The 26810-nt window shown below is 43.1% G+C and overlaps 1 protein-coding gene across 2 annotated transcripts in view; it reads right to left on the reverse strand.

Annotated features, from left to right (window-relative positions):
• Positions 1 to 26810, reverse strand: part of LOC139749506 (centrosomal protein of 104 kDa) — a 467215-nt gene that overhangs the window by 186413 nt on the left and 253992 nt on the right. For both annotated transcript variants that reach the window (XM_071663445.1, XM_071663446.1), the window contains one exon: positions 6795 to 6959. In XM_071663445.1, the coding sequence (XP_071519546.1) occupies positions 6795 to 6959 (165 nt within the window). The remainder of the gene's footprint in view (positions 1 to 6794; positions 6960 to 26810) is intronic.

The raw sequence follows: 26810 nt of genomic DNA on the forward strand, positions 1-26810 counted from the left end.
TGTAGACCATTGTCAAGGCCAGACTCCAGCACCCAGAACCTCCAGGGTAGGTACTTCACAATCTGGGTCAGGGCTTACTCACCTGCATGTTGGCCCTGACGGCCTTCCTGAGGTTACTACATGCTACAGATGGCCACCCCAGCCTTATAGACTACCCCTACCCAGCTCACTGCACTCGCTCAACACAGGCGATCCAGTACCCTCATACTATAAAAGAAGGTCCCTCAAGATAAAAGGCTGGATTAAGGTGCCCTCAGGATCAAAGGTAGGATTCAAGGGCACCAGAACCTGGTCATAAAGGCCAACAAAGGCCACCTATCAAGATCCGGTTATATCCCAGTTTCATGGCGCTTGTTCACCCGTGCAAGCATCACACATTTCAATTCTCCAACAGCTGCCCTTGAACAACATTTGAAAAGATGAAAAAAAAAAAGGTCGTTTTGATATAAATCCTTTGTGTCATAAATGCCATTTTGCCCCGTGCAGTGCTGGGTAACTCTGCCAGTATGTCATAAAATCACTTACCAACACATCTCATGGTAATGATGGCCACTAACATACCACTCAGCCCAATGTATGCAAATTCTGCCCCAGGCCCGAGAATCACCAGCAGTTTCCACATGAAGCAAGTACTGTACTGCTCCCCATATATGTCCTCAGCCCTCATGGTTCTATCCCATAATGATAACCAAGAACTTTGAAAAACTTCATTAAATTTGTATATAAAAACGCATGAGAAATACAGCTGTTGGTATATGCTACAGGAATACAGCTCTCAATACGTGCTGTGCTACAGGAATACAGCTCTCAATACGTGCTGTGCTACAGGAAGACAGCCCTCAATACGTGCTGTGCTACAGGAAGACAGCTGTTGCCACGTGCTATGCTACAGGAATACAGCCCTCAATACGTGCTGTGCTACAGGAATACAGCTGTTGCCACGTGCTATGGTACAGGAATACAGCTGTTGCCACGTGCTATGGTACAGGAATACAGCTGTCGATACGTGCTGTGCAACAAATACAGCTTTTGATACGCGCTACAATATAATGTATCATTCTTATACAATACTGTATTAAAAACAACGAAAATAATGCGTCAGTGTAAATCAAACTCAACCATAACTATATAAAACCCTGAATCACAGAAACAAGAAATAATCAAAACCTTTGCCTCATGATATGATTATCATAATGCAAGGCTCAGAACCCGACACACACACACACACACACACACGCTCAGGCTTCACTGTTCAGGCACCAATACTGCACAGCTAAACCTGCGCTGCGCAACTGCATCTACACAGTACAGTTCTGTACTGAGAAGTGGGTCACGGGAGGCAGGGGTGATGACTGGTTCCAGGCCAGTGTGGCTTGAGCTTGTCTAACAAAACAGGAGAGAGAGAGAGAGAGAGAGAGAGAGAGAGAGAGAGAGAGAGAGAGAGAGAGAGAGAGAGAGAGAGAGAGAGAGAGAGAGAAATATCAACATCTCAGTCACTGTACCCTGATATTTACAGAGCCAGACCTGTACACACCAGGTGACCCCTGGCTGGCGCAGAGGTCAACACAACAGCGTGAGGTCCGGGTCAGTCACACAAGGTGGGTTACCAGGCCAACAACCACGTCGGTCATGCACAACAAGATAACAATACTAGGTCAGGGCGAGCTGTCATGATAGAGAAGATAACCGCCCCCATTACGCTAGTAATTACAACAGTCATTGATCGCCATCTGTCAGTTATCACTAAATGATAACACTTGTCAGCTCAGTTTACTGACCAGATATTTCGTTAATCGTAACTGCATTCTAGAATTTAGTTGGACATACAGTTCAATTGTTCTTCAGTTGAAACAAATAAATACGCCAAAAAAGAACAAAATACGCGAAAACACAAAACTACAAGTGAGATCACAATACTACAAGCGATAACACAATACTACAAGCACGACCACAATACTACAAGCGAGAACGCAATACTACAAACAAGAACACAATACTACAAGCGGGAACACAATACTACAAGCGAAAACACAATACTACAAGCGAGAACACAATACTACAAGCAAGAACACAATACTACAAGCGATAACACAATACTACAAGCGAGAACACAATACTACAAGCAAGAACACAATACTACAAGCGAAAACACAATACTACAAGCAATAACACAATACTACAAGCAAGAACACAATACTACAAGCTAGAACGCAATACTACAAACAAGAACACAATACTACAAGCGAGAACACAATACTACAAGCGAAAACACAATACTACAAGCGAGAACACAATACTACAAGCAAGAACACAATACTACAAGCGATAACACAATACTACAAGCGAGAACAAATTCTACTACAAGCAAGAACACAATACTACAAGCGAAAACACAATACTACAAGCAATAACACAATACTACAAGCAAGAACACAATACTACAAGCGATAACACAATACTACAAGCGAGAACACAATACTACAAGCGATAACACAATACTACAAGCGAGAACACAATACCACAAGCAAGAACACAATACTATAAGCGATAACACAATACTACAAGTGAGAACACAATGCTACAAGCGAGAACACAATACTACAAGCGATAACACAATACTACAAGCGAAAACACAGTACTACAAGCGATAACACAATACTACAAGCGAAAACACAATACTACAAGCGATAACACAATACTACAAGCGAAAACACAACACTACAAGCGATAACACAATACTACAAGCGAGAACACAATACTACAAGCGATAACACAATACTACAAGCGAAAACACAATACTACAAGCGATAACACAATACTACAAGCGAAAACACAATACTACAAGCGAAAACACAATACTACAAGCGATAACACAATACTACAAGCGAAAACACAATACTACAAGCGATAACACAATACTACAAGTGAGAACACAATACTACAATCAAGAACAAAATACTACAAGCGAGAACACAATACTACAAGCAATAACACAATCTACAAGCGAGAACACAATAGTACAAGCGAGAACACAATACTACAAGCAAGAACACAATACTACAAGCAAGAACAAAATACTACAAGCGAGAACACAATACTACAAGCAATAACACAATACTACAAGCGAGAACACAATACTAAAAGCGAGAACACAATAGTACAAGCAAGAACACAATACTACAAGCGATAACACAATACTACAAGCGAAACACAATACTACAAGCGATAACACAATACTAAAAGCAAGAACACAATACTACACGCGATAACACAATACTACAAGCGAGAACACAGTACTACTAGCGAGAACCCGATACTACGAGCGAGAACACAGTACTACTAGCGAGAACACGATACTACGAGCGAGAACACAATACTACAAGCGAGAACACAATACTACAAGCGAGAACACAATACTACAAGCGAGAACACAATACTACAAGCGAGAACACAATACTACTAGCGAGAACACTTTACTACTAGCGAGAACACAATACTACAAGCGAGAACACAATACTACAAGCGAGAACACAATACTACTAGCGAGAACACTTTACTACTAGCGAGAACACAATACTACAAGCGATAACACAATACTACAAGTGAGAACACAATACTACAATCAAGAACACAATACTACAAGCGAGAACACAATACTACAAGCGAGAACACAATACTACAAGCGAGAACACAATACTACTAGCGAGAACACTTTACTACTAGCGAGAACACAATACTACAAGCGATAACACAATACTACAGGCGAGAACACAATACTACAAGCGAGAACACAATACTACAAGCGAGAACACAATACTACAAGCGAGAACACAATACTACAAGCGAGAACATAATACTACGAGCGAGAACACAATACTACTAGCGAGAACACTTTACTACTAGCTAGAAAACATTAAGATTAGCGAGAAAACAATATTACAAGAACACAAGACTTCTAACAAGAACACAATACTACTAGCGAGACCCAATACTACAAGAAAAAACACAACACTGCTAGCGAGAACACATCACCACAAGAATACATACTCCCAGCAAAAACACAATACCACTAGCTAGAACACAACACTATTAGCGAGAACACAATACTATTAGCGAGAGCACAATACTATTAGCGAGAACACAATATCCCAGCTAGAACACAATACTGCTTGAGAGAACGCAATACAACAAGAACAAAATACTACAAGCGAAAACACAATACTACTAGCGAGAAAACAATAGCACAAGCGAGAACACAATATTACTATTGAAAACACAAACACAATACCACTAGCTAAAAATACAATACTCGAGAGAACACAATACTGTAAGCAAGAACACAATACTACAAGCGAGCTAACATTATTACGAGCAAGAACACAAAACTTAACCAGAACAGCATACTATTAACAAGAACACTATACAAGACACAAGAACACTGGACTACTTACGAGAACACTTCATTACTTACAAGAATATCATCTTGCTAACAAGAACCCCATACAAGGAAGAACACTTTACTACTAACAAGAACATTATGCGACTGAAAGGAACACTATCTTACTCAGAAGAACACTACATAGCGAAGGAGAACAACACATTACTAACAAGAACACTATGGTACTATCTAGAACACTATATATTGGACTATACTATATCATAATGGACTCCAGTGGTGTAGCGGTAAGTGTTCACTGACCGTGACACATTCACGGGCCGTCCAGGGTCGAGCGCACAGGTTCGAATCCTGGTCACGGCAGTTGGTCCACAGTCAACCCAGCTGTTCATCTACCCCTAGGATATTCTCTCTCTCTCCCCCTCTATATATATATATATATATATATATATATATATATATATATATATATATATATATATATATATATATTTATGGATCTGGAGATGGCATATGATAGAGTTGATAGAGATGTTCTGTGGAAGGTTTTAAGAATATATGGTGTGGGAGGCAAGTTGTTAGAAGCAGTGAAAAGTTTTTATCGAGGATGTAAGGCATGTGTACGTGTAGGAAGAGAGGAAAGTGATTGGTTCTCAGTGAATGTAGGTTTGCGGCAGGGGTGAGTGATGTCTCCATGGCTGTTTAATTTGTTTATGGATGGGGTTGTTAGGGAGGTGAATGCAAGAGTTTTGGAAAGAGGGGCAAGTATGCAGTCTGTTGTGGATGAGAGAGCTTGGGAAGTGAGTCAGTTGTTGTTCGCTGATGATACAGCGCTGGTGGCTGATTCATGTAAGAAACTGCAGAAGCTGGTGACTGAGTTTGGTAAAGTGTGTGAAAGAAGAAAGTTAAGAGTAAATGTGAATACGAGCGAGGTTATTAGGTACAGTAAGGTTGAGGGTCAAGTCAATTGGAAGGCAAGTTTGAATGGAGAAAAACTGGAGGAAGTAAAGTGTTTTAGATATCTGGGAGTGGATCTGGCAGCGGATGGAACCGTGGAAGCGGAAGTGAATCATAGGGTGGGGGAGGGGGCGAAAGTTCTGGGAGCATTGAAGAATGTTTGGAAGTCGAGAACATTATCTCGGAAAGCAAAAATGGGTATGTTTGAAGGAATAGTGGTTCTAACAATGTTGTATGGTTGCGAGGCGTGGGCTATGGATAGAGTTGTGCGCAGGAGGGTGGATGTGCTGGAAATGAGATGTTTGAGGACAATATGTGGTGTGAGGTGGTTTGATCGAGTAAGTAATGTAAGGGTAAGAGAGATGTGTGGAAATAAAAAGAGTGTGGTTGACAGAGTAGAAGAGGGTGTTTTGAAATGGTTTGGTCGCATGGAGAGAATGAGTGAGGAAAGATTGACCAAGAGGATATATGTGGCAGAGGTGGAGGGAACGAGAAGTGGGAGACCAAATTTTAGGTGGAAAGATGGAGTGAAAAAGATTTTGAGTGATCGGGGCCTGAACATGCAGGAGGGTGAAAGGTGTGCAAGGAATAGAGTGAACTGGAACGATGTGGTATACCGGGGCCGACGTGCTGTCAATGGATTGAACCAGGGCATGTGAAGCGTCTGGGGTAATCCATAGAAAGTTGTGTGGGGCCTGGATATGGAAAGGGAGCTGTGGTTTCGGTGCATTATTACATGACAGCTAGAGACTGAGTGTGAACGAATGGGGCCTTTGGTGTCTTTTACTAGTGCTACCTCGCACACATGAGGGGGGAGGTGGTTGTTATTCCATGTGTGGCGGGGTGGCTATGGGAACAAATAAAGGCAGACAGTATGAATTATGTACATGTGTATATATGTATATGTCTGTGTGTGTATATATATGTGTACATTGAGATGTATAGGTATGTATATTTGCGTGTGTGGACGTGTATGTATATACATGTGTATGTGGGCGGGTTGGGCCATTCTTTCGTCTGTTTCCTTGCGCTACCTCGCTAACGCGGGAGACAGCGACAAAGCAAAATAAATCAATAAAATATATATATATATATATATATATATATATATATATATACGCGCCCTATGCTTCTATGAAGCTTCAACAGATACACACACATACAAATAACCAGTTGTATTTATGACGCCACATCAAAACAGTGTAACATAAACATCAGCCGGCCAATCATTGATGACAGTTTACGACCTTATACACATAATCATGTGTATTTATAATAATACATGGAGACATGAGTTAAGATATATACATATCACCAGATTTACACACGATGATGTATAAATACATAAATATACATGTGAACTGGTGTATTAAAGATTGATACACTAAGCTGTATTACATGCGTACACACAACCAAGTGTGTGGGTGTGTGGGGTACTCACGGATCAGGTGTTGGTGTGCCAGGATCTGGACCCTGGACAGGTGGCAGCGCTCCTGCAGCTGCAGGATGAGCTCCTGGGGGTAGATGCAGAACCTGGAGGAGACCCATCCTTTGACGCCAGGACCCTGCTGCAGCAGCTCCTTCGCCCGCCCGCCCTCCTCCTCACCTGCAACAGGAGGCAACAGCCATGGGTTAACACAGCACTCATAACGGTAACAGACGAACTGGTAAACAGGCACACGAGAGTAACGGGAAGGAGGAATTATACCAAAACGGCGAGGGAGAGTGGCTGATGGAGGATCAACAGTACTGTTAACAGAGAGGATGAAGATTTTACAGAGATATAAGGTAACAGGGAAAAGGATATCTAGGGTGATCTATCCGTACAATAACAGTGGGGCGAACGAGTGAGTACATGGAGAGACAACAGGAGCTCCCACACTGTTGTGGTGTTAACAACTAACTTACACAGGAATGAGGAGCAACGGTAGAGAAGCTACTGAGTGAATCATCGAGAAGATGAACAAGCCAGACAAGAATGGACGAGATTATGATTGGAGAGAGAGAGAGAGAGAGAGAGAGAGAGAGAGAGAGAGAGAGAGAGAGAGAGAGAGAGAGAAATTATCACCTACCATTCCAATGGAACAACTGTATCAATATTTCCCTATCACCTCTCCCTCTTCACCTACAGTATACAACAGAAAACACACACACACACACACACTGGTCTTACCTGACAACAGTTCACGTTGTGATTAATGATAAAAGCTTTTAATCTCCACCTACCCCACCGGGAGGGTACCAATACTGTTTACGTTCTGGGCGTGTGTGTGTGTGTGTGTGTGTGTGGAGAGAGAGAGAGAGAGAGAGAGAGAGAGAGAGAGAGAGAGAGAGAGAGAGAGAGAGAGAGAGAGAGAGAGAGTTTACACTCATGTTGCCCCGACTCCTCACCTTGTATCCATGTGCCATGTTTTTGTTCTTAATTGTATATACACACATCAGCGTAAGCCAGGTGCCCCTGTATGGACCGACCCCAAGGGGGAGGATGAACAGATGGATCAGCTGTGGGCTGACTGACGTACATCAGCCATCTGCAATGTACAGGGAGGGGGCTATATACTGGTGAGGTCCCATCTCGTGAACATTCTCTACCATCGCACAACTTCTTAAACTTGTGTATGCTGTGCACATTCACTCATACAAGTTGTTCTATTCGTCTACCACTTGTATCTATTCAAAAACTTCCCTAAATCTTTGGTAACAAGTTTGCTGTTCATGTTATGTCTTCCGGTTGTTCTTCTATCCCTCCATCGTTCGGAGAACTGTTCCTGTTAATGTTATTAATCTGGTTTAAAAACTTGAAGGCGGTGACGTGGTCACCCTTATTCTTCACCTTGCCATGGCGGTTAAATCTAAGGCCTCTTTCTGCCTCTCCATGCAACTGAGACGTTTAAATTCTGCTACCATCTCTGTTGGCCTCCTCTATTAGCAATAATAATAATAATAATAATAACAATAATAATAATAATAATAATAATAATAATAATAATAACAATAATAAGAATAATAACAATAATAATAATAATAACAATAATAATAACAACAACAACAACAACAATAATAATAATAATAATAATAATAATAATAATAATAATGAAAGTGTTATCAGAAACGGTTAGAGAGTAAGAAAGTCTCTACACATATCCAAAAGTTGAGGTGACAATGATCTACAAATTCACGGAAGCAGCACACCAGGGCTGGGCTGAAGCTGTTCATACAGCGGTCTGCTCGTATGGGTAGGATGTAAGGTTGATTAACATGAGTTACTATGTAGTTTCCAGAGAGGTTACGACCCGCTCACAGTTAACCCTATGTTATGGTAGAACCTTTCTCCACTCGTGACGTCTGGAACCTCAAGCCATCCATTTTAATACAGTTTAAACTGATCATAACGCCCTAAATCTTTACTATATCGGTCAACCCATGAGAATAACGCCCTAAATCTTTACTATATCGGTCAACCCATGAGAATAACGCCCTAAATCTTTACTATATCGGTCAACCCATGATAATAACGCCCTAAATCTTTACTATATCGGTCAACCCATGAAAATAACGCCCTAAATCTTTACTATATCGGAAAACCCATGAGAATAACGCCCTAAATCTTCACTATATCGGTCAACCCATGATAATAACGCCCTGTATCTTCACTATATCGGTCAACCCATGATAATAACGTACTATATCTTCACTATATCGGTAAATCCATGATAATAACGCCCTATATCTTTACTAAATCGGTCAACCCATGATAATAACGCCCTATATCTTTACTAAATCGGTTAACCCATGATAATAACGTCCTATATCTTTACTGTATCGGTCAACCCATGAAAATAACGCCCTAAATCTTTACTATATCGGTCAACCCATGACAATAACGCCCTATATCTTTACTAAATCGGTCAACCCATGATAACAACGCCCTATATCTTTACTAAATCGGTCAACCCATGATAATTACGCCCTATATCTTTACTATATCGGTCAACTCATGATAATAACGCCCTATATCTTTACTATATCGGTCAACTCATGATAATAACGCCCTAAATCTTTACTATATCGGTCAACCCATGATAATAACGCCCTTTATCTTTACTATATCGGTCAACTCATGATAATAACGCCCTATATCTTTACTATATCGGACAATTCATGATAATGCCCTATATCTTTACTATATCGGTCAACTCATGATAATAACGCCCTATATCTTTACTATATCGGTCAACTCATGATAATAACGCCCTGTATCTTTACTATATCGGTCAACCCATGAAAATAACGCCCTATTTCTTTACTATATCGGTCAACCCATGAAAATAACGACCTACATCTTTACTATATCGGTCAACTCATGATAATATTGCCCTATATCTTTACTATATTGGTCAACTCATGATAATAACGCCCTATATCTTTACTATATCGGTCAACCCATGAAAATAAAGCCATATCTTTACTATATCGGACAACTCAAGTTCTAATCACATAAATCGGCAGGAAATCACAGACAGGAATCTAGGCCAAATAGAACGTCCAAATTCCACCTTACATATGGCGTGGGGGAGTGTATCAGAACACACCATGTTAGCCTTGATCCAGATGTGCTGCAGTGTAGGTGTGCATGGCTCAGCGCTGGCCAGTGTCTGGTGGCATGGTGAACAAGCCACCACACACATACCTACCTCCACCCTAAGCCAGAACATTTACGTCAGCTCTTTTCATTGTATAAATTAACTCCACTTTACCTCCGGGACCAAATTTGCATCACAAACTGAAATGTATATTAGGGCAAATTGAGCTGTAAATGAGGGGAAACTGGTGTGTGGTGGTGGTAGTGTGTGTGCGTGTGTGTGTGTGTGTGTGTGTGTGTGCGTGTGTGTGTGTGTGTGTGTGATACTATACAGAAGCACGTCTTCAAATCCCTTCCAACAGGTTTCTTGTTAAGACGTCAGGTGGCTCTGTGTTTGCATCACCGAAACACTGTTCACTATCGACATCATTAAACTGGTTTGCAAACTTTAAAGTTGTGATCAAGTTACCTCTGACTCTTCTTTCTTTCTTGGCGGTCAAATTTAGGCTCTCTAACTTTTCACTGTAACTCGTTCCATCTTAACTCTGGCACTTCCTCTGTTGCTCTCCCTCTGATATTCTGTCTTTTGTGCTTTTTCAAGTGGAGTAACCAAACAAGATGAATATTCCAGTTTGGATCTTACACGTATACATATATATATGAAATCGCGGTTTCCTGCGTTACTGAAAGGCGTGCATGGGACAGAATGAAGTGGAATAATGTGGTATATCGGGGTCGACGTGCTGTCAGAGAACTGAACCAGGTCATGAGAAGCGTCCGGGGTAAACCATGGAAAGGTGTGTGGGATCTGACTGTGGACAAGGAGCTGTGTTGCGGTGCATCACACATGACAACTAGAGACTGAATGTGAACTGATGCGGCCATTCTTCGTCTAATTCCCCACTAACGCGGGAAACAGCAATCAAGCATAAAAAAAAGATAATCATTCATAGCATGTTGAACGCTTCCACACAGTGTGAACGAATGTGGCCTTTGTTGTCTTTTCCAAGCACTACCTCGCGCGCATGCGGGGGGAGGGGGGTTGTCATTTCATGTGTGGCGGGGTGGCGACGGAAATGAATAAAGACAGCACGTATGAATTATGTACATTTGTATATACATATATGTATGTGTATGTATGTATATGTGCGTGTGTGGACGTGTATGTATATACATGTGTATGTGGGTGGGTTGGGCCATTCTTTCGTATGTTTCCTTGCGCTACCTCGCTAACGCGGGAGACAACGACAAGTATGATAATAAAAGAAAAAGAAAAAAAATTATATATATATATATATATATATATATATATATATATATATATATATATTGCGATCAGTGATAAAACCTGAATGGGAACCAGAGGAAGGAGAGTTTTCCCAAGCCCCATATGCCTGATCCCTTGCCTGAATTGGCCTCAGAACAGGAACGGTTGAACGATGGACTGGAAGAAGAGGTCGTCTTGGAGGAAGAGGGGATAAATGCTTCCATTCCAGCAAGGATATCCTCCGCAGTGCGTCTGGTGGAGACAGAAGCAATACCACATACGAGACAGTAACTTACCCAAGGAAAGTCAGGGAAAAGTTTTCCTGGTTTCAGTCTGATGTTTCCATTACTTACCATCCCTAACCTCTCTATGGTCCTGTGCATGTGTGTGTGTGTGTGTGTGTGTGTGTGTGTGTGTGTGTGAGTGTGTGTGTGTGTGTCCACCCGCCACGTACACATGACAGCAACATGCACACCACCACCAACCTAACCTAACCATGAAGTTCACATGACCACAACAATCCCATGCTCCAACACGTAAACACAGGCAATATGTAAACAATGACCACCGTGTGCACACGATCATGTACACACGATTGCTACGGACAAACAAACATCAAACACATACACTTACCATGTACACACGACCGTCCGTAACGTATCCTACCATGAACACATGTTCAATACGTACGCTATATCACCAGGTCCCTCCGCTCATGGTGTGTGTGCGATAAGACGACACGACCACAACGTACATGTAACCAAGTAAATACGACCACAACGTATATGTAACCACGTAAACACGACCACAACGTACATGTACCCACGTAAACACGACCACAACGTACGTGAAACTACGTAAACACGACCACAACGTACATGTAACTACGTAAACGACCACAACGTCTATGTAACCACGTAAACACGACCACAGCGTATATGTAACCACGTAAATACGACCACAACGTACATGTAACCACGTAAACAGGACCACAACGTACATGTAGCCACGTAAACACGACCACAACGTACATGTAACCACGTAAACACGACCACAGCGTATATGTAACCACGTAAATACGACCACAACGTACATGTAACCACGTAAACACGACCACAACGTACATGTAACTACGTAAACACGACCACAACGTACATGTAACCACGTAAAGACGACCACAACGTACATGTAGCCACGTAAACACGACCACAACGTACATGTAACCACGTAAACACGACCACAGCGTATATGTAACTACGTAAACACGACCACAACGTACATGTAACCACGTAAACACGACCACAACGTACATGTAACTACGTAAACACGACTCAACGTACATGTAACCACGTAAACACGACCACAGCGTATATGTAACTACGTAAACACGACCACAACGTACATGTAACCACGTAAACACGACCACAACGTACATGTAACCACGTAAACACGACCACAACTTACATGACATCACGGACACACGACTGTTTACAGAGGGAAGAAATGTTGGTGAGGATGATGACTGTTTTACAGAGACTGGTGTAAGAACAATGGTGACGTCACGAAACACTCAGATACTGACCTCACTACCACACTACCACCATGATAAGAACACACACACACACACACACACACACCCATGATAAGAACACACACACACACACACACACACACACGACCCACAAGCAAACCTACAAACATGAACTGGTGACCTTCGGTAAGCCGGGCAGAAGGTCAAATGTCATGATATGAAGCGGAGCGACCACTGGAGCCAGTCTGACCACAGCGGTGGTGGCGGTGGTAGTCAAGTTAGCGGCTCTGGTGGTGATAGTGATGGTGACAAGAAAATGGTGAAGAAACAAAACAATTACAATCCACCCTAGTTATCAGGCCAGATATCGAGTGGCCAAGTCAACATCTATCTAGAATATTCCATCACCAGACCCGCGCTTAGCTGTACTCATGACCTGACCTGACACCCCCCCCCCCTCCCCGAGGATGAGACCACACCTCCCCAGACCTCTCCTCCCTATTTTCCTTTCCCACAGTGAAAACACGTTCTATTATTCTTACACCAATTTCTTTCCTTCCAACAATATATATATATATATATATATATATATATATATATATATATATATATATATATATATATATATATATATATATATGGTTGTTTAATTTGTTTATGGATGGAGTTGTTAGGGAGGTAAATGCAAGAGTTTTGGAAAGAGGGGCAAGTATGAAGTCTGTTGGGGATGAGAGAGCTTGGGAAGTGAGTCAGTTGTTGTTCGCTGATGATACAGCGCTGGTGGCTGATTCATGTGAGAAACTGCAGAAGCTGGTGACTGAGTTTGGTAAAGTGTGTGGAAGAAGACAGTTAAGATTAAATGTGAATAAGAGCAAGGTTATTAGGTACAGTAGGGTTGAGGGTCAAGTCAATTGGGAGGTGAGTTTGAAAGGAGAAAAACTGGAGGAAGTGAAGTGTTTTAGATATCTGGGAGTGGATCTGGCAGCGGATGGAACCATGGAAGCGGAAGTGGATCATAGGGTGGGGGAGGGGGCGAAAATTCTGGGGGCCTTGAAGAATGTGTGGAAGTCGAGAACATTATCTCGGAAAGCAAAAATGGGTATGTTTGAAGGAATAGTGGTTCCAACAATGTTGTATGGTTGCGAGGCGTGGGCTATGGATAGAGTTGTGCGCAGGAGGATGGATGTGCTGGAAATGAGATGTTTGAGGACAATGTGTGGTGTGAGGTGGTTTGATCGAGTGAGTAACGTAAGGGTAAGAGAGATGTGTGGAAATAAAAAGAGCGTGGTTGAGAGAGCAGAAGAGGGTGTTTTGAAGTGGTTTGGGCACATGGAGAGAATGAGTGAGGAAAGATTGACCAAGAGGATATATGTGTCGGAGGTGGAGGGAACGAGGAGAAGAGGGAGACCAAATTGGAGGTGGAAAGATGGAGTGAAAAAGATTTTGTGTGATCGGGGCCTGAACATGCAGGAGGGTGAAAGGAGGGCAAGGAATAGAGTGAATTGGAGCGATGTGGTATACCGGGGTTGACGTGCTGTCAGTGGATTGAATCGGGGCATGTGAAGCGTCTGGGGTAAACCATGGAAAGCTGTGTAGGTATGTATATTTGCGTGTGTGGATGTATGTATATACATGTGTATGGGGGGGGGGGGGTTGGGCCATTTCTTTCGTCTGTTTCCTTGCGCTACCTCGCAAACGCGGGAGACAGCGACAAAGTATAAAATATATATATATATATATATATATATATATATATATATATATATATATATATATATATATATATATATATTTGTATATTTGTGGCTCCTCCTGTGTTGCTGGACCGACCGATGGCACACTCCGCCAAAAACGTTGATACATCAAAAAAAGAAAAAAAAAACAAAAAAACCCGCAATTTTGTAGTTAGTGTCAGTATAGGGGGAAGGGGGAAGGGGAGTCGTTACGGGTGGTGTGCTAATACTGAGGGAGGACGACCCGGAAACATGTGACCACACGAGCGATGGAGGTCGACATTTTAATCATCTAAACTTTGCTCTTTAATTCATATCACGTGGAACAGAATTCACGCTTAAATTATGTTCCCACACGGGGAAAAAAACATCTCCTTTTTAGCTTTTATCTTCCTTGTTCCCAAACATCATCTCCCATGTTACAAAACATCATCTCCCTTGTTACAAAACATCATCTCCCTTGTTACAAAACATCATCTCCGTTGTCACAAAACATCGTCTCCCTTGTTACAAAACATCATCTCCCTTGTTACAAAACATCATCTCCCTTGTTACAAAACATCATCTCCGTTGTCACAAAACATCGTCTCCCTTGTTACAAAACATCATCTCCGTTGTCACAAAACATCGTCTCCCTTGTTACAAAACATCGTCTCCCTTGTTACATCATCTCCCTTGTTACAAAACATCGTCTCCCTTGTTACAAAACATCATCTCCCTTGTTACAAAACATCGTCTCCCTTGTTACAAAACATCGTCTCCCTTGTTACAAAACATCGTCTCCCTTGTCTACAAAACATCGTCTCCCTTGTTACAAAACATCGTCTTCCTCGTTACAAAACATCGTCTCCCTTGTTACAAAACATCGTCTCCCTTGTTACAAAACATCGTCTCCCTTGTCTACAAAACATCGTCTCCCTTGTTACAGAACATCGTCTTCCTTGTCTACAAAACATCGTCTCTCTTGTTACAAAACATCATCTCATTTGTTACGAAACATCGTCTTCCTTGTAACAAAACATCGTCTCCCTTGTTACAAAACATCATCTCCCTTGTTACAAAACATCGTCTTCCTTGTCTACAAAACATCGTCTCTCTTGTTACAAAACATCATCTCCCTTGTTACAAAACACCGTCTCCCTTGTTACAAAACATCGTCTCCCTAGTCTACAAAACATCGTCTCCCTTCTTACAAAACATCGTCTTCCTCGTTACAAAACATCGTCTCCCTTGTTACAAAACATCGTCTCCCTTGTTACAAAACATCGTCTCCCTTGTCTACAAAACATCGTCTCCCTTGTTACAGAACATAGTCTTCCTTGTCTACAAAACATCGTCTCTCTTGTTACAAAACATCATCTCATTTGTTACGAAACATCGTCTTCCTAGTTACAAAACATCGTCTCCCTTGTTACAAAACATCATCTCCCTTGTTACAAAACATCGTCTTCCTTGTCTACAAAACATCGTCTCTCTTGTTACAAAACATCATCTCCCTTGTTACAAAACACCGTCTCCCTTGTTACAAAACATCGTCTCCCTAGTCTACAAAACATCGTCTTCCTTGTTACAAAACATCGTCTCCCTTGTCTACAAAACATCGTCTCCCTTGTTACAAAACACCGTCTCCCTTGTTACAAAACATCGTCTCCCTAGTCTACAAAACATCGTCTCCCTTGTTACAAAACATCGTCTTCCTCGTTACAAAACATCGTCTCCCTTGTTACAAAACATCGTCTCCCTTGTTACAAAACATCGTCTCCCTAGTCTACAAAACATCGTCTTCCTTGTTACAAAACATCGTCTCCCTTGTCACAAAACATCGTCTCCCTTGTTACAAAACATCGTCTCCCTTGTTACAAAACATCGTCTTCCTCTTTACAAAACATCGTCTCCCTTGTTACAAAACATCGTCTTCCTCTTTACAAAACATCGTCTCCCTTTTTACAAAACATCGTCTCCCTTGTTACAAAACATCGTCTTCCTCGTTACAAAACATCGTCTCCCTTGTTACAAAACATCGTCTTCCTCGTTACAAAACATCGTCTCCCTTGTTACAAAACATCGTCTCCCTTGTTACACAACATCGTCTCCCTTGTCTACAAAACATCGTCTCCCTTGTTACAAAACATCGTCTTCCTCGTTACAAAACATCGTCTCGCTTGTTACAAAACATCGTCTCCCTTGTTACAAAACATCGTCTCCCTCGTCACAAAACATCGTCTCCTTTGTTACAAAACATCGTCTCCCTTGTCACAAAACATCGTCTCCCTTGTCACAAAACATCGTCTCCCTCGTTACAAAACATCGTCTTCCTCGTTACAAAACATCGTCTCTCTTGTTACAAAACATCGTCTCCCTTGTTACAAAACATCGTCTCCCTTGTTACAAAACATCGTCTCTCTTGTTACAAAACATCGTCTCCCTTGTTACAAAACATCGTCTCCCTTGTTACAAAACATCGTCTCCCTTGTTACAAAACATCGTCTCTCTTGTTACAAAACATCGTCTCCCTTGTTACAAAACATCGTCTCCCTTGTTACAAAACATCGTCTCCCTTGTTACAAAACATCATCTCCCTTGTTACAAAACATCGTCTTCCTTGTCTACAAAACATCGTCTCCCTTGTTACAAAACATCGTCTCCCTTGTTACAAAACATCATCTCCCTTGTTACAAAACATCGTCTCCCTTGTTACAAAACATCGTCTCCCTTGTTACAAAACATCGTCTCCCTTGTTACAAAACATCATCTCCCTTGTTACAAAACATCGTCTTCCTTGTCTACAAAACATCGTCTCCCTTGTCTACAACCTACCTTCCTTGTCTTCAATCATAACCTTTCTCCTCAGAACATCATCTCTGGTGATGTTCTGAGACAAGGAAGCGATGTTCGGGAACTATGCCTGAACATCTCCTTCATTTCCATTCATGTTCTTCAGTCACTAACATCCACTTAATTCATTTTTCATTCAATTAAACATATTGTTTAAGTTCAACGCATCGGGTTGGAGGTGTTCACTGTACCGGGGGTGCAGGTATTCACTGTACTGAGGTGTAAGTGTTCACTGTACCGAGGGTGGAAGTGTTCACTGCACTGGGGTGTAGGTGTTCACAGTACCGAGGGTGGAGATGTTCACTGTACCGAAGGTATGTGTTCCCTATGCCGGGGGTTTAAGTGTTCATTGTATCGGGGTAGAGGTATTCACTGTCTCGGAAAGTGGAGATGTTCACTGTACCGGGGGATGGATGTATTCACTATGTCGGGGGTGGGGATGTTCACTATGCCGGGGGTGGGGATGTTCACTACGCCGGGGCGATGAAAAAGTTCACTCTAACGGGGATGGGGGGGGGGGGATGTTCACCATGCCTAGGGTCATGGTGTTCATTGTACCGGGGGTGGGGGGTGTACCAGGGGTGGAGGTGTTCACTGTAACGGGGTCAGTTCTAGTTAACGAGACTATTGCATAATACCGAGCGTCAGGAGTGGCTGTAGCGTCTGGGGGTCACCTCGCTTACACGGCTCGTCTGCTGACACTCGACGCTGCCCTTGAGCAGCACGGCCGCTGACGCTCCTGACGACCACGCAACTCCCGCTGTGGCTTGGGGGGAGGGGGGGAGGGGGGGGGGCTGGTGGCCTTGGGCCCGTGGGTGGGACCAGACCGTGAGGGGTTGGTCAGGTCAAAGGTCGAGTCACCAGGCGCGAGGGTCATACCGTCGTGCTCAAGGGGTCGATATAAACATTAAAGCCAGGATGTACGCCCTTCATCCACCCCAGGTACACCCGACCCGCGGTTAAAGGCGATAGATGGATAGACGGATAGATATACACGACAACCCTCCTCAGTCATACTCATCTGAACCATATCTACTATACATACTGCACGCTGAGGTCATCTGAACCATATCTACCATACATACTGCACGCTGAGGTCATCTGAACCATATCTACCATACATACTGCACGCTGAGGTCATCTGAGCCATATCTACCATACATACTGCACGCTGAGGTCATCTGAACCATATCTATCATACATACTGCACACTGAGGTCATCTGAACCATATCTACCATACATACTGCACGCTGAGGTCATCTGAACCATATCTACCATACATACTGCACGCTGAGGTCATCTGAACCATGTCTACCATACATACTGCACGCTGAGGTCATCTGAACCATGTCTACCATACATACTGCACGCTGAGGTCATCTGAACCATATCTACCATACATACTTTACACTGAGGTCATTTGAACCATATCTACCATACATACTGCACACTGAGGTCATCTGAACCATATCTACCATACATACTGCACACTGAGGTCATCTGAACCATATCTACCATACATACTGCACGCTGAGGTCATCTGAACCATATCTACCATACATACTGCACGCTGAGGTCATCTGAGCCATATCTACCATACATACTGCACGCTGAGGTCATCTGAACCATATCTACCATACATACTGCACGCTGAGGTCATCTGAACCATATCTACCATACATACTGCACGCTGAGGTCACCTATCACGTAAGAACATGATTTCTCACCTCACTGAATCTCTCTCTCTCACTACAGTAAGACGTCAGCTCACTACAGTAAGAGGTCAGCTCACTCCAGTAAGACGTCAGCTCACTCCAGTAAGACGTCAGCTCGGTACACAGTCGGGTCTGGTCATGACGTACGGCCAGCGTGACACGTAACCCGATGCTCCTCCGCTGGAGACATGCCATCATGTACTTCTCGAGACTAAATATACGATGGAGAGATGAACTGCTTGATGACTCCTACAATCTAAAATCTACTACTTTTAGGGAGAGTAGAGAACACGTCATGAGAAGAGAACATGTTATGAGCAGTGAACACGTCATGAGCAGTGAACAAATCATGAGTGTAGAATAAGTCATGAGCAGTGAACACGTCATGAGCAGTGACCAACTTATGAGTGGAGAATACGTCATGAGCAGTGAACACGTCAGGAACAATGAACACGTCCTGGGAACATTTCCCAGCTTGTGAGGTGCCTCATGGATCAGTACTGGCTGACATTACCGCTGTTTCTGAACTATGTAATAACTCACCAGAATATATGAAATATCATCAAAACATTTTTGGCCAATGATGATAAAATTATGTACTGAAATGTGGAGTGCGACAGAGTTCTCCATGATGACACAGAAACCTTGATAAACTGCAGCGGTGATCAGACAAAGACCTAACGAAATGTGACTCACAATAACGTAGAGTGATTATAAATATAGATACGGATTGATGAGATGATAGCAGACTATAATTGCCACACTGGTGGTGACCAACTGACATGAACCACTCCATCAAATGGACCCTGAACGTGACATTACTGTATAAAGACCCTATCATTGAGAAATTAATTTTGGTGGATTGGGAGAAGCAACATACATTTTGGTCCACCGTTAACAATGCCTTAAAGTATTTTGGACACTGCTCACACTGCCTTAAAGTATCTTGGTCATTGTTAACGTTGCTACTTAAAGTAATTATGGTTACTGGTAACACTACCCTTAAAGCAGTTTGGTTACTCCTAACTCTGCCTTAAAAAAGTATTTGGACACTTGTTAACACAACCTCAAAGTACAAAGACAACATCATGTATAACAACATCCACATGGCGTATGTTAGACACAACCTACCATGACCATCTAACAACTTGGTCTTCTAATACCTTGGCCTTCTAACAACTTGGTCTTCTCGCTTGAGGAAAAGCTTGGAACTCCTTTGATCAGGTCCATCGAATCGCGAGGCCAATGGCGCTAAAATACAGCGTCATGAATTACGAGGATAAATGGGGAAGTCTTTGACCTGCTCACATCTGAGCACAGGGGTGGAGTCACGACGGCTAAAAATTCTCAAAAGACCATAACACGGGTAAATGTGACAAGATCTTGGAGATGAAATGGAACTCCTGAAGCAGAAGACACAGCAGGAGACGTGACGTGTGGAGGTTCTGGGTGGACACGGGCGACAGGCTAACACATGACGTAAGCCACAACACCACACGAGACTTCCATGTTTATGATATGAATTTGAGAATACGAGGTGACACACACACACACACACACACACACACACACACACATACACAGACGCACACTCACAAGTATCGTACAATTAACCTTCTCTCATTTTCTCCTTTCACAGGCAGCCACCGCCCTAGGAGGAGCGGTCCACTGTGGTACTGCTGGTTTCTCTCCATAATTACCATTGACCTTGTTTGTCCTGGTTCATATTACAGGTGGCAACAATGCGTGTTCCACCGGCCTTGTTTACCGTTCTTGCTCTCCTTTCCTGACGTCAGCCGAACTCTTGTTTATCTTGGCCACACCTCGGGCTCCGTCCCTTCCAGCACTGGAGGCAACACAATAAACCAGTTTGCCTTCCATAACGCCAGCCGATCTCTAGGTCAACCTGGCGCTAGAGGATCTATTATCATCGATCGATCGAGCTATATTTCCACAGATCTTCATATATATATATATATATATATATATATATATATATATATATATATATATATATATATATATATATATATATATATATTCCTATGAGTCCACGGGGAAAATGAAACACGAAAAGTTCCCAAGTGCACTTTCGTGTAATAATCACATCATCAGGGGAGAAACAAGAGAGAAATATAACAGTCAGTTGATATACATCGAAGAGACGAAGCTAGGACGCCATTTGGTAAACATGTTTACGTATTCCCTGCGTGTCGTAGAAGGTGACTAAAAGGGGAGGGAGCGGGGGATTGGAAATCCTCCCGTCTCGTTTTTTTTTTTTTTTTTAATTTTCCAAAAGAAGGAACAGAGAAGGGGGCCAGGTGAGGATATTCCCTCAAAGGCCCAGTCCTCTGTATATATACATATATATATATATATATATATATATATATATATATATATATATATATATATATATATATATATATATAGTTACGAATATATACACGCATGTGAACGGATATAGCACATTTCCGTTTCCAATATACAAAGATATACTAACTGTGTCTGTGAATGATTATCGACGTATACACAGTTGCACTCCATCACTATAGGGTTTCATCTATACACATCTTCCCTACTCCACTTCGCTTACTGTGTTGTTGCATGAAGAGAACTGGTCTGCAGCAAGACTAACATGGTCCACTGCACCTGGCTCCGCCTCACACGACCATGCTCTTCGCCACGCCGCCCTTGATCACAGCAGGGGAAAAACACTCATAAAACACTAGAAGGTGAGTGATGAGTGTCTCAGAGTGGAGTGTTTAGTATGCGGATACACTGCTGGCCCTACACCGAGCTGTGTAATCAATGGGAAAATAGAAAATAAATGTCTTGAAGAACACACAAACTTGTTTGGAAAAGTTCAGGTTCAGGTGGCCGAGGAACGTGCAGGTACTGCTGATAAAGCCGAGATATATTTCCCAGCCTAGTAGTTTCTCCCCTTGTGTCCAGTGAGTATGTGTAGTCGTCGGTGTACAGTGGGCCTTCTCCAGTGTTGTATACCACCAGACTCCACCACCTTGCGCCAGCGGTCATCATTCCTTCCTTAACTAGTGTCGTGTGGCGCCCACTGATCTTCCATCCTCTTCACTTCACGTGGGTTCCTTCCGCTCTCCACCCACTGTACGTCATCCTGCTGCCTGTCTGTTAGGAAGGCGGTCTGATATCCTGTGATGAAAGCTCTGCTGCTGCTGCCTGTCTGCAAACCTCTCTATTGTATGCTGATGAAAGTTACTGATCTGAGCTAACTTAAACTTTCTGCTTCAACATTACTGCCGATCTGCCGCCCCGAGTTATAATGTGTGAGGTCACCTCTCTCCTCTTAATAATACCTGAGGTTCAGCCACCGATCAAGTTTCCCCTGCCAGCCTTGGTGGCCACCCCTGGCGGGCTCAACATCCAAGTACAACCAAGTTTATCCTACGATACTCCTGCAGGAGAGCTGCAGTGGTCGTTCTAACCTACGGAAACAACCCATCAGATTTCATTCACCCTGGCGGGGAAGATAGTTTCCTGGTCGAGCTGCTGACATAAGATGAACCAAAACACATACATGATCCCAGAACACCGTCTTACCACTACCCTCCCACTGAACACGATCCGTGGAGCCTACCTACCTTCCCAGATCAACAAATCGCATGTTTCAATATGGTGGACACTCTCCCCCCACGTCATCCACCACACGTCAAGTCTAACATGTGGTATCAACGTGAGCCTCTTGTTCTTGTCAAGAATATATATATATATATATATATATATATATATATATATATATATATATATCCCCTTTTAACTTCATAGAGCAAAGCACTCAAAAAGTCAATGTAAAGTTGTTAACACAGAAGCCTGACAAACATACACACATTCATGTGCAGAGAGATACAGATTTAGTTTAAGGCATTTGTAAATATCTTTTTCAATTCACACCATAACATCTTTCTTCCCCTGGACCGCAACCGTCCAGCACTGCCAGGTCAGGGAATGTATCGACCAGCAAACTGTAAGTATGGAGGGCATGGAACAGAGACAGACAGTTGAGGGATTAGGAAACCTGATCAACGATTCGGTGAGAGCAGATTACCGACTCCAGTTTCTTGTCTTACCCAGTAAGTTCTTTGAAGAAGTTTAATAAGAATAGGACATTCCTCCACTGTCCGAATAAAAGATAAAGAATTATTTTTACTCTTGGAAAACTTCCACATTTTGTTAACTGCACTTTTCAACTTTTTTCTCCCCTGTTTTGGACTGGCAAGTCCGCTGGCGCTGGGGTCTAGCTAGGTGGATGGCGTCACACACTAATAACACCACAACTGACACTACGTTATGAAGACTTGTGTTGCCATACTCCAATTCACACTACAACATACAGGTCAAACTGCAGCTCATATTAAGCTACAACTCATATCAGAGGGCTGGCAACACTCTGTAGGAGCCAGCAGTCATTATGTGCCTAACCTTATGTAGACCATTCATCTTGGACTATAAACTATACCAAGTGAATCAGACCCTTCACCTTAGACTATAAACTATACCAAGTAACTTTAGAACTTTCAGCTTGGATAATGAACTTGTATATAATCATATAACAATATGCCAGCCTATAACCAATACAAACTTCAGTTAACTCCATAATTCTAAAAAACCACAGTTCAGATTTTAACCCAGAAAACAAAATCTTACACTTTAACAAAAGATTACATCTGTAATAATATCCTCCAACATACTATATCAGGCTATAGCTAAACTCTAGTACATATATCTTCATGTATATTCTATAACCTACACGTAATATATCTGCTCAGTATATCACAACAACAGCAACAGAACACAGCCCAGTGTAAGTTGGAGGTCTTCCAACGTGTGTCATCTTATAGATATTGCAGAAAGACTGTCTTGTGGAGACCTCCTCAACTTGGATCTTAGCCCAAGATGCTGGAGACAAGCAAGGACACTTGGGTTCGGGAGAGACACAAGAAAAAACAAACCAAGTTGGGGACGACACAGCTGGAGACGAGAGGTAAAGAAAACGCGGTAGAGGAGGAGCGGGTAAACAAGAGGCAAGAAACAGGAACGCGGCGGAAGGCCAGGCAGGAGGCGGCGAAGGGACGGAGGCCAGGCGATCGGCAAAGGTTCTTAATGGAAGGGAGCGGGGAAACGGGAGTGCTGGGTGGACCTGACTTCACGACGAATGAACAGGAAGGGAGAGTCGACCCCAGTAAGGGAGGAGCGATAAAATATAAGAAGGGAGACTGAACCAGCTCAGGGGACACTACAAACCTGAACATAAGACTCATCACAAGTAAAAAGAAACTCCCAATATAAATGACTCGAGGTAAGCAGAGGAAAAGCTCACGGTAGAGAGAGTGGTAGAGGAAGATACGGAAGGGAGTCTGCAATGGGAAGGAGAGTTTAGGTAGGGCAGTAAGTGAGGGGCAGCCATACCAGAGCGGGGAATTCTGTTCTCAGTATACGTGAGTCTGGAACAACAGAAGGGAAAACAGTATCAACACACAGGAGTCTACAGCCACACTCGACGGTCTGCGACAGCTAAATCTAGAGCAAATAAGGGAAGCGTACATCAATTAGAGGTAAATCTAGAGCTGTAAATACTATTCTATATCGGTAAATAAGTCTAGTAATGGAGAGGATATTCTAGGATAGCAGAATATCTAGACCAGCAGAGGAGAGCCCACACCACAACAGAAGCTACAACGGTACAAGTGGGAGAAAGGCAACAGAAGCATTAGGAGGGAGTCTAGAGGAGTAAAGAAGAATGTAGAGCAATAAGAACAAGTCTGGAGCAGCAGAGGAGTGTCTAGAGGAGTAAAACTGGAGTAAAACTGCGTTTCCAAGGAGTGCAGAGTAACAGAGGAAATTCTTCAAATCGTCAACGAGAGGCTTGATCGGGGAGAGGGTATGTGGAGCCTCCTCTTCGTATGGAATAAGACTCCTTCAATGATACACTTGGAGCTGTTGACTCCTGTGTCCATCTTGTATAATGTAGTTAAAGCTTGCGTTCTGAGAAGGTAAAATCAAAGGTATCTGGCAAAAATTATGACTAAACCATAACAATCTGCCTCGTCAGCCCATTTTGTGGAACTGTCTTATGATACCATACCTCCAGGTATTATCACAGCCTCTCTCTTAATCAAAGAAGAGTGCTACTGTATGATACGAAGAGACTACGTGAGAACACAGCAGTAGATGACACAGTACATCGAACCAGCAGGAACGGAAGTAGAGAGTATACAGGAGTCTAAATCAGTGTACAGGTAGTCAGAACAGCACACCATATGCTGGAGTCGTGGAGGAGAGCATACCTAAGCAGGAGGCGAGTACAGAGTATTGATGGTACAGTGCAGCAGAAGGGAGTACTGTACAGAGCAGTAAAGAGGGACGACAGTAGGTGAAGGTGTACAGAGCAGTACAGGAGCGTCCACAGTTGACAGCCTTAAATGCACAGAGTAATCTTGAGCAGCGCAAGAGATGGTAGAGTAGCTTTTGAAAATCTTGAACACTGAGGAAAAGTCTTAGGCAGGAGTTGAGGGCTGACGAAGGTTACGTCGTAGACTAGAATCCGGAGCCGTACGAGAGAAGCTAGAGCATTCAGGAGAGCAAAGAGAAGCAAATGAAAGGCTACAGCAAAAGGGAAGCTACAGCAATTGGTGGGGGCTACATCAGGGGTAGGCCACGGTAACAGGGGGAAGCTACTGCACCAGAGACGTTACAGCAATAGGGGGAGGCTACGGCAGTAGCAGGGGAAGGCTATACCATGAGTAACGTAACTAGAACAATGATAATAGTGTACAGTGCATGGTAGCTACCAGCAGGTGAGGCAGGAGGAGGAGGAGGCAAAGTCCTCAGCCAGGTGTACCATGTTTGAGGAGGTAAATATTTCATGGTGAGCGGCCAGGCTCGGCCAGTCCTCCTGGTTCATACTGGCCACTTTCTGGCCAACACCTCCAGCATGACGCTGTGTCGCACCATAACGCGCTGCTGTGTCGAACGATATCAGTGTGTGTTGAGCAATACTGAGTTGGACGTCACCAGTATGTCTGACGGTACTGGGTGTGCTGGACGACAACACTGCGTTGGACAACACCAGTGTGTGCTGGACGACAACACTGTGTTGGACGACACCAGTGTGTGCTGGACGACAACACTGTATTGGACGACACCAGTGTGTGCTGGACGACAACACTGTGTTGGACGACACCAGTGTGTGCTGGACGACAACACTGTGTTGGACGACACCAGTGTGTGCTGGACGACAACACTGTGTTGGACGACACCAGTGTGTGCTGGACGACAACACTGTGTTGGACGACACCAGTGTGTGCTGGACGATACCAGTGTGTGCGGGACGATAAAGGTGACATATGTCAGGGAGACATCGTGTCAATGTGTCATCTGACATTAATAAAAGCCTCAAAGTCAACGACTGCTATCATCTACGCCTTCCTAGTTCAAACGATTTCAACGCTCAACCCTCGTTCTAACGGACTAACTGAGAGAGAGAGAGAGAGAGAGAGAGAGAGAGAGAGAGAGAGAGAGAGAGAGAGAGAGAGAGAGAGTGGTTGGGACTAAAGGGCAATTACATTTCAAACTCACTCCGGTGGGCCATTACCTTGCACGAAGAAGAAATAATAATGCAATGTGACGCACTCTTACGAAAATCTCCCGTTAGATAACAAACACAGTCTGGTGGGGTTCACACGGTTCGTAAGACGACGAGTTCCGATACAATAAAGTACGTTATAACGGGGGGTTAACTGCGACTACGTCTGTAC

Source organism: Panulirus ornatus, chromosome 7 (genome assembly GCF_036320965.1).
Source record: "Panulirus ornatus isolate Po-2019 chromosome 7, ASM3632096v1, whole genome shotgun sequence".
In the NCBI taxonomy this organism is placed as follows: Eukaryota; Metazoa; Arthropoda; class Malacostraca; order Decapoda; family Palinuridae; genus Panulirus; species Panulirus ornatus.